The sequence below is a fragment of the Neophocaena asiaeorientalis genome, unplaced genomic scaffold, assembly GCF_003031525.2.
Source record: "Neophocaena asiaeorientalis asiaeorientalis breed wild unplaced genomic scaffold, Neophocaena_asiaeorientalis_V1.1 scaffold78, whole genome shotgun sequence".
NCBI lineage: Eukaryota > Metazoa > Chordata > Mammalia > Artiodactyla > Phocoenidae > Neophocaena > Neophocaena asiaeorientalis.
The window spans coordinates 13,008,428-13,017,142 of NW_020175018.1; the positions used below are offsets into that span (position 1 = coordinate 13,008,428).

At 59.6% G+C, this 8,715-nt stretch overlaps 1 protein-coding gene across 1 annotated transcript in view; it reads left to right on the forward strand.

Annotated features, from left to right (window-relative positions):
- Positions 1–227: 227 nt before the first annotated feature.
- Positions 228–8,715, forward strand: part of SLC27A4 (solute carrier family 27 member 4) — a 14,450-nt gene continuing 5,962 nt past the window's right edge. Inside the window, exons 1-9 of the mRNA XM_024762557.1 lie at positions 228–382; positions 1,703–1,869; positions 3,457–3,851; positions 5,115–5,273; positions 6,723–6,792; positions 6,900–6,991; positions 7,812–7,921; positions 8,192–8,401; positions 8,571–8,697. Of these exons, the coding sequence (XP_024618325.1) occupies positions 1,709–1,869; positions 3,457–3,851; positions 5,115–5,273; positions 6,723–6,792; positions 6,900–6,991; positions 7,812–7,921; positions 8,192–8,401; positions 8,571–8,697 (1,324 nt within the window). The 5' untranslated portion in view covers positions 228–382; positions 1,703–1,708. The remainder of the gene's footprint in view (positions 383–1,702; positions 1,870–3,456; positions 3,852–5,114; positions 5,274–6,722; positions 6,793–6,899; positions 6,992–7,811; positions 7,922–8,191; positions 8,402–8,570; positions 8,698–8,715) is intronic.

Sequence of the window (8,715 nt, forward strand, 5' to 3'; positions counted from 1 at the left end):
CGCGGGGCGCCGCCAGGAGCCGTCGCGCGCGTTGGACGGGCTGGGTCGGGCGGCGTAGGGCTCGCGGAGGCTGCGCGGCGTTGCCAGCTCTGCGGCGTGCTCACCCTGGGCAAGGCGCGGCAGGCGGCGGTGCCGGCCGGCGCGGCCGGTTTGGATTGCGGGAGGCGGGCGGGAGGCGGGCGGGAGACGGGCAGGGGAGGAGCGCCGCGGGCGGGCGGGGCCGGCCGAGCTGCTGGGCCGTGCAGGGCGCAGAGCCGTGGAAACGCTGCTGAGACTCGGCTCTGTGCGCCCAGGAGCGGCTGATGCTCCTCCGCGCTCCCCACTCTGCTACAGCAGCCGGGCCGCATCTGGACTGCGTGCTCCGCGGCGGGGCCGACACCAGGTGAGCACAGGCTAGGACAATGGGTCCCCGGGCGGGAGAATGTGCCCGGCCGAGTCCGGGGAAGGTGGCGGTACCGGTCTGGGGTGGGGGGCGCGCCCTGCTGCTCTGTCTCCTTGCCGGGCGCTCTGCTACTCTGGCTTTTCTGGGGGTCAGGCGGTCCGCAGTGACCCGGGCTCGGGGCCCGGGAGATCTGGGCATCCCGTTCCCTCCTCGTCCCATCCCCCAGCCTTCCGGGACGGGTCCTTGTCTTTTGCCCTGGCGGGCTCTGTTAGTCCAGAGGTCTGAGGACCTTGGAGACCCTTGGCATTGGAGTTGGAGGCGCTGGTTCGGTCCCCCTCCCGGCTTTTGCTTTTCGTGTGGAGGAGGGAGAGAGGGTGTAAGGGTTCCCTGTGGTCCAGACCATGTCTTCGTCCTGGCTTGGAGAATCTCAGGCTACCTCATAGACGTGACCTTCAGCCCCTCCTCAGGGACAGGAGAACCTGAAGGAAAACAGTCCCATCTGCTGCCCCTTGAGCAAGTCTGTAAAGCACCAGGAATAGAGTCCAAGAGTCCTAATCTCAGCCCTGCCAGCCGTTCCTCTCCCCTTAAGCCCCAATCCCCTAAGATTCATCTGAGTGGCTTGCCGAGTGTGTTTGTGGGGGTGACTTCAAGCCCCTCTTCCTCTCCCTCAATCACCTTTCCCCTCTGTGCGGTCACCTCTCAGGCACCTCCAGGCTCTCACCTGTTTTCTCCATCGCCCTCTGTGGGCCAACAGAGGCATGGCACTGCCTGGACCTATGGGCAGGGACTGAGCAGGGCCCCTTCTCAAGAAGTTGCCCCTTTGGGTGTTGTGGCTTGGCCTGATCATCCACAGAAACTCCGTAGGTCTCTGGGTGGAGGGTCGAGCCTGAGGCACTCAAGTCAATACCCGCTTCAAGGCATTTTGGTTGGGATCCTGGATGTCAGGAGAGTGGACTGTCTTCTTTTGGTTGGAAGGGCCTCTGAGAGCAATTCTCATTACACCCATTGCACAGAGGGGAAGACTAAGGACTGAAGTGGGAAAGGGACTTGCCCAAGGTCATTCAGAGAGTCACAGGCAGAGATGGGACTTAGGGGCTAGAACCCAGCCTCTGACTCTCAGCCCTGGAACTCCTCACCTCAAGTCCCATGCCTCTAGCCTGACCCCTCCCGACAGCCCCAGAAAGGGACCCAGTCCTCGGCTACCCTACTCAATATGGCCTCACTACAGGTTAACCCTTTGAGATGATAGTGGCCTGGTTGCCTGAGCCAGGAGGTAGGGGATCCAGGCATTTGGGTCCACTGACTGCCCTGTGCCCACAGGCCACAATGCTGCTTGGGGCGTCTCTGGTGGGGCTGCTGCTGTTCTCCAAGCTGGTGCTGAAACTGCCCTGGACCCAAGTAGGGTTCTCCCTGCTGTTCCTCTACCTGGGGTCTGGTGGCTGGCGCTTCGTCCGAGTCTTCGTCAAGACCATCAGGCGTGATGTTTTGTGAGTACCTGGTACAACCCTTTCTGGGTTTCCTACACTATGCTGGGCTCCTAATCCCCCAAATCTCCCCAGGCCAGACCCTATGGTCTCTACCAGCACAGGGCACCCAGGCCCCAAAGGAGCAGTCTGTGTTCCACACCCTTCCCCTTGCAATAGTATGTGGTACCTCCATTGCCAAGGTCAAAGTCTCCTCCCAGGGAATCTCCTTAACTTGGTGCTCTTTAGCCTGGAGCAGACTTGGGGTCCTGGGACATACATCAAACACCGGGCGTGTTGAGGAGACATCTGTAAGGAGTCCTAAGAACATGCTATAACTTGTGAGAGGGTGAAGAAGAACCCTGTGGAGGAGGCCCTGTCCTCCAGCTGGCATGAGTCTGAGAGGGCACTGAGTTCTAGAGCAGGCCCTGAATCATGTCAGGGAGAACCTGCTTCCCAGAGAAAGTCAGGGATGGTCCATGGGGATATCCTGTACCAGAAACACCTGCTGCTACCTCCTCTGTGAAAAGCGCTGAGCTGACTCTGGGGCCTGGGGTGGGGAGGGGAATGAGGCAGCCCCAGACCTGGGCCAAGCTTAGACTGGTCAGGGAGACCGGAAGGGGACACAGTCAATCCCTAAACTGGCAGTGCCATGCGGGCAGAGACCCTGGCAGTCTTAATCACGGTAGTATCCCAGTGCCCAGCACCCCGACCCACACCCAGAACAGGTGGCTCGGCATTTGTCAGTCTGAGTTGATTGCAAAAGGAGGTTTCGAGTGGCCACTGCGGGAAGGGTGGTCACAGCAGAGAGCTGTGGGAGCGTGAACAAAGGGAGATGGCTTCAGGCCCGGGCCCTGGGGAATCAGAGGAGGCCTCCTGGAGGAAAAGCAGTTGTACTTGAGAGTCACGTCAAGGAAGTGGGAGCGGGAGATTCCAGCCAGAGGGCACGGCATCAGCAAAGGCACAGAGGCTGGGGGGCCAGGAGAGTTCAGGGGTCAGAGGTGGCACGGGTGGGGCAGGAAAGGAGGATGTTGCCAAGCAATTCCACAAGCACTTATTGAACATCTACCCTGTGCCTGGCACTGAGCAGCGCCCGGGGGCAAGATGGTGAACAGGGCGGACCTTGCTGGGCTCACAGGGAGGGAGACGGGACAAATCGCAAACTCGTCCTTTTTCCCTGCGGCAGTTACGAGGAGAGGGACAATACGGGGGTGTGGGAGGTCCAGGAGGAGGAGTTTGGACTTTGACTTGGGGCCCTGTAGTCGTGAAGTCCCCAACAGAGCAGCAGACTCAGAGCAGAGCTTAGAGTGTACTTGGAGTTGAACTCTGGAGCCGGACAGGACTGAGGTTCAAATGTCAGTGCTGCCACGTTCCACCCGTAAAGCCCAGGGCAAACCCTGGCACTGGTTTCCTCCTCTGTACCGGGGAGGGAGTAATCGCCCGGGTCCCTGTTATCGTGCAGCATCAGTGAGCCGCTGCATGTATCGCTGCCCCGCACACAGGTGCTGGGAAAGGGGTGTCACAAGTGATCAGACCAGGGCCTCCGGACCCCCACTCCCAAGCCCAGCAGTCACAGCTCCCTTGCTCATCCCTCTCCCGCCCCACACCCAGCGGCGGCATAGTGCTCCTGAAGGTGAAGGCCAAGGTCCGACGCTACCTGCGGGAGCGGCGCACGGTGCCCATCTTGTTCGCCTCCACGGTCCAGCGCCACCCGGACAAGACAGCTCTGATCTTCGAGGGCACGGACACCCACTGGACCTTCTGCCAGCTGGATGACTACTCAAGCGGCGTGGCCAACTTCCTGCAGGCGCGGGGCCTGGCCTCGGGCGACGTGGTCGCCCTCTTCATGGAGAACTGCAATGAGTTTGTGGGCCTGTGGCTGGGCATGGCCAAGCTGGGCGTGGAGGCGGCGCTCATCAACACCAACCTCCGGCGGGACGCGCTGCGCCACTGCCTGACCTCCTCCCAGGCCCGGGCCCTCATCTTTGGCAGCGAGATGGCCCCAGGTGAGCCCCGAAGGGGCAGGGGATAGGCAGGGAGTCCCACGGGACCGCCACAACCCCCCCCTCCAGCCCTGGGAGAGTCTGTGTGGCTCACCGGTTAGGGGCATGAGCCCTGGAGTCAGATGGCCTGGGCTGTGCCCCTGGTTGGCTGGAGACCCGAGTGAGACCCTGTGCTTCAGTCTCCTCACCATAGCACCTGCCTCCTGCTGTTTTCAGGGAGACACTTCACCTGAAGTATTAACACAGTGGCCGATGCTAGGTGACCCCTCAGACATAATGGTAACTGTTCTTGTGACTAATGAGGCCTCATCTGTAAAATGGGAACAAGAATCTGTTCCCTGCTCTCCTGCAGAGCTTATGTTTATTGGCCGCCGCGTTGGGCACTGACCACATGCTGAGTTTGGGGCTTTACAAAAGCAGCTCTAATCTCCACTAAGCCTGGTGAGGTAGAGATTGTCATCTTGGCTTCACAGATGAGGAGACTGAGGTTCAGAGTGGCGTGAGGCACTCACCCAGAGCCACACAGCTGTTAAGTGACAGAACCGGGGTTTGATCTCGGGCTTTGACCACAGTGTCCCTGTTCTCTCTCCCCGTGCTGCTGTGACTGTGGAATAATGGGCAGGAAAGGTTCTTAAGATGCTGAAAGGGGAGGAGGAAAGATGCAGCAGGGAGAGGGGAGAGGGTTGGACAAGTCAAGAGGAAGCCAAAGGAGTTGTGGCCGTGTGGGCCAGACTGGCCTACGCTCAGGGCGGATGAGTATCTGGACATGTGTAGTGCCCAAGAGAGCCTGAGAGAAGGTTCCCACCCTCTGAAGAGGCTGGAGGGCTGCCGGCCTCTGACCCCCCACTCCTCCCTCCTAACCAATCCCCCATAGACTAGCATGGTACAGTGGGTAGGGCCATAGTAAGCCTTGGTGTGAGACAGAGCTGGCTTTGAGTCCCAGCTCCAGCACATTCTAGCTGTGAGTGAATCCCTCCCATTCTCAGCCTCAATTTTCTCATCTGTAAAATGGGCTGTTATTGGTACCTGTTTCCTGGGGTGTGTGTGCAGGAGCACGCATGTAAAGAGCCCATGGCGTAGTTAGCCAGCAGGTAATGGGAGCCGTTGCTCCTCTCAGCATCTTCCTTACGACGAGGTCCCAGGTGCTTCACCCATCTCTCTGCCCTACCCAGCCAGCCTCCCCTGACACAGCCCCGGCACAAGCAGAGGTTCTGGGAACACGGGGTGTCCTGGCCTGCCTGCTGATCTGCCTTGTTTCCCCCACAGCTGTCCTTGAGATCTGTGCCAGCCTGGACCCCTCCATCAGCCTCTTCTGCACCGGTCCCTGGGAGGCCAGCGCAGTGCCCGCCGGCACGGAGCACCTGGACCCCCTGCTAGAAGGCGCCCCTAAGCACCTGCCCAGCCGCCCCAACAAGGGCTTCGTAGGTGGGCCCCTCATCCCCACAGGGGGGTTCTAAGATGGCCAGGGACAGAGCAGTGGCCTCAAGGCCTGGGTTCTTCTGTAAACTTGCTGCGTGACCTGGAGTGAGTCATGTCACCTCCCTCTTCCATCCGGGAAAATGAGGGCAGTAATCCTGGGCTTGCTACGAAGGCTGCATGAGCTGATGTGTGTGAAAGCGCCGGGCACACAGAACGCAGTTCTTGAACAGCCTTCGTTGACGCCTGACATGCGCAGGATCACGTGGAACCCAGGAGCCTGGCTCGCCTGAGTTTGGGCTGCGCTTGGACCAGGGGCGAGACCCTTTGCATGGTCACCCACCACCTGTTCAGTGCAGGCCCCTGTTGGTCTGTGATCCCCTCCCTGCTCTGGGCTGCCTCCCCCCGACTTCTAGGCAGCCTTCCAGACCCTCTCACCTCTCTTCCTGCCCACTCCAGCCTGCCTTCTAGAGCCCACGGCTTGCTGCATCGCCTGGGGGTTCAGAGCCTGGGCCAAGTTCATATCCCAGCTCTACTGCTTCCCTTGTATGACCCTGAACACCTGAGCTGCCCTTTGAGCCTCGGTTCCCAGAGCCATAAAATTGGGGATGGCAACAGAACCTGTGTTTGAGGGTTGGAAAAGGTCCAGTGGAAAGCTAGGGTATGACCGGAAGTGCTCAGTAACTGGCCGTCATCGTCATTATCGTTTAACCTCCGCCGTGTGTGGATATGGTCCGCTGGGTGCTTTTGTAAGCTCCTTGAGGGCGGGACTCTGGCTGGTTGAACCTGGCGCCAAGCCTAGGGCTGACATACTGCACGCGCCCTGAGAACGTGAGATAGTTACTATATAACGTGCAGAGGCATTCCTGACCTCCTGGAACCTCCAGCCTGGTGGAGCTGACCTCACACAGAAACCGTAACATGACAATCCCTGGTCCTGGCAGTGGGGGAATACAGAAATGGTCAGTGGTGCAAAAGCTACCTCTGCACCCGGCTTCCTGCAGCTAACCCTCCCCACGCAGTAGGCATCACCTCCTTCGAGAAGCCCTCCCTGGTGCCACCTCCCCTCCCTGGAGCCTGGGTCAAGCGCTGCAGCTGGTCTTTGGGAGGCCCTGTGCTTCCCAGCACTCTACGCTCAGTATTGGAAATACCCGTGTCCTCATCTTCCTGTCCCACTTGGCTCTCACCTCCACCCAGGCAAGGCCTGTGCTCATCTTAGTCACTGATGTCTCCCCGGGCCTGGCACAGAGCGAGGGCTCGGAAAAAGTTCGTTGAAGGAAGCAGTGCAGGCATTAGAGCAGAGAGTGGTGCCTGGGGTCATCAGTGTAGGCTTTCTGGAGGAGGTGTGATGGGAGTGGGTGTTGAGTGATGTACACCTACAGATGTCTGCCTGCCTGACTCTGTGCCCAGCCCTGTGCTGCCCCCTCTCACAGCCATTCCTGTGTCTGTTTTCTTCAGATAAGCTCTTCTACATCTACACGTCAGGCACCACAGGGCTGCCCAAAGCTGCCATCGTGGTGCACAGCAGGTAAGGGGAAGGTGCCCTGGGGGGAGGCCTGGGGATGGTGGGGCCTCGGAGCCGCTCCTCCTGCCTTTCCAGTGGCCCACAGAGCCCTTGGCCCTCTGCCCTCCCAGGTATTACCGCATGGCTGCCCTGGTGTACTACGGCTTCCGCATGCGGCCCGACGACATCATCTACGACTGTCTCCCCCTCTACCACTCTGCAGGTATTCCAGGCCTGTCCACTCAGCCTCCAGCACCCCCAGAGTCTTGGAAGCCCCACCCTTCTTGGCAGGCAGCATGTTGCAGTAGAAACATTTGAGCTTTGGAGTCAAATCTGGGTTCGAATACAGACGTGGGCTTTGATCTCTGAATGAAAGTGGCCACACCAGCAAAAGTGGTGTGTGTGGCTGTGTCCTGCAGGGCACCTGGGCTGGTCTGACCATTCAGGTTGCTTCCACAGGTATGCACAGTCTTAGGAGCTGCTTGGTCTTAGGAGCTTTTAGAAAGACAGAGATGGAATAAATGTAATTCCTGCCCTCAAGGTGCTTAGGGTTTGGCTGTGTGTGTTTGGGGCAGGATGAATGATGGGACCCTACCCTGACTCTTAATACAAGAAATGGCATTGAGTATGGGGAGAGGCAGGGAACAGGAGCTCAGTTCAAGGGAAGAGCCCAGTGATGGCCTGGAAGTCTTCCTGGAGGAGGTGCACCCAAGGCAGGCAGATGTGAGGTGCAGAAGCTAGGTAGGCTAGCTCAGTGCCCCCTGGCTGAATGGTAGCGTTACGGGTATGGGAGCAGGAGCTTGGGGCCTGCTCCAGAGGCCTCAGAGGACAATCTAAGGATTGCGTACTCAATCCTATAGGCACTGGGGAGCCATGGAAGGTGTCTGACTGGCGAGAGAGATATGACCAGTTAGTGTTGGAGGGACAGGACAGGAGAGAGAAAGGGAAAGAGCCTTTGAGGAGATTGGGCTGTACAAGAGGAGGCTCTGGAGGGGAGGGTCTCCTGTCTACCTGACCTCTGAGGCCCACCTCTCTGCCTTCAGGAAACATCGTGGGAATCGGGCAGTGCCTGCTCCATGGCATGACGGTGGTGATCCGGAAGAAGTTCTCAGCTTCCCGCTTCTGGGACGATTGTATCAAATACAACTGCACAGTGAGTGAGAGGGGAAGGGGATGAGCATCCCCGTCCCCTCGGGACCCTCCGCACCAGGTCTACCCAGGGACATCTGTCTTACAGCTGAGGGCAGCCAGCCATTTATTTGGGGCAACATTCCCACTGTTCAGATGGGGAGACTGAGGCCCAGAGAGGGAAGGGATTGCACAGCCGGCCCCTGGGGTAGTAGGGGTAGGGGATTGGGGGTGGGGGGGGCAGTGAAGTAAGAGTAGCCTCAGGGGCCCAGACTCACGCCAAGTCCATCCCCAGATCGTGCAGTACATCGGCGAACTCTGCCGCTACCTCCTGAACCAGCCACCCCGGGAGGCGGAAAACCGGCACCGGGTGCGCATGGCACTCGGCAACGGTCTCCGGCAGTCCATCTGGACCAACTTTTGTAGCCGCTTCCACGTTTCCCAGGTGGCCGAGTTTTACGGGGCCACTGAGTGCAACTGCAGCCTGGGCAACTTCGACGGCCAGGTGCGGCCCAGGTTGGGGACGCGGATGGACCACGGAAGGCACGGGTGGCAGAGGGGAGAGCAGAGTTCCAGTGTGGGAGTGTGGGTGCTGGAGGCCCCCCGCAGCCCCCAGACTGTCCAGTGTCAGGCCCATGGTGGGAGCAGCTGGGCCCGAGTCTCGGCCTTTGCAGGTGGGGGCCTGTGGATTCAACAGCCGCATCCTGTCTTTCGTGTACCCCATCCGGCTGGTTCGTGTCAACGAGGACACCATGGAGCTAATCCGGGGGCCTGATGGCGTTTGCCTTCCATGCCAGCCAGGTCTACCCTAGGGTTGCA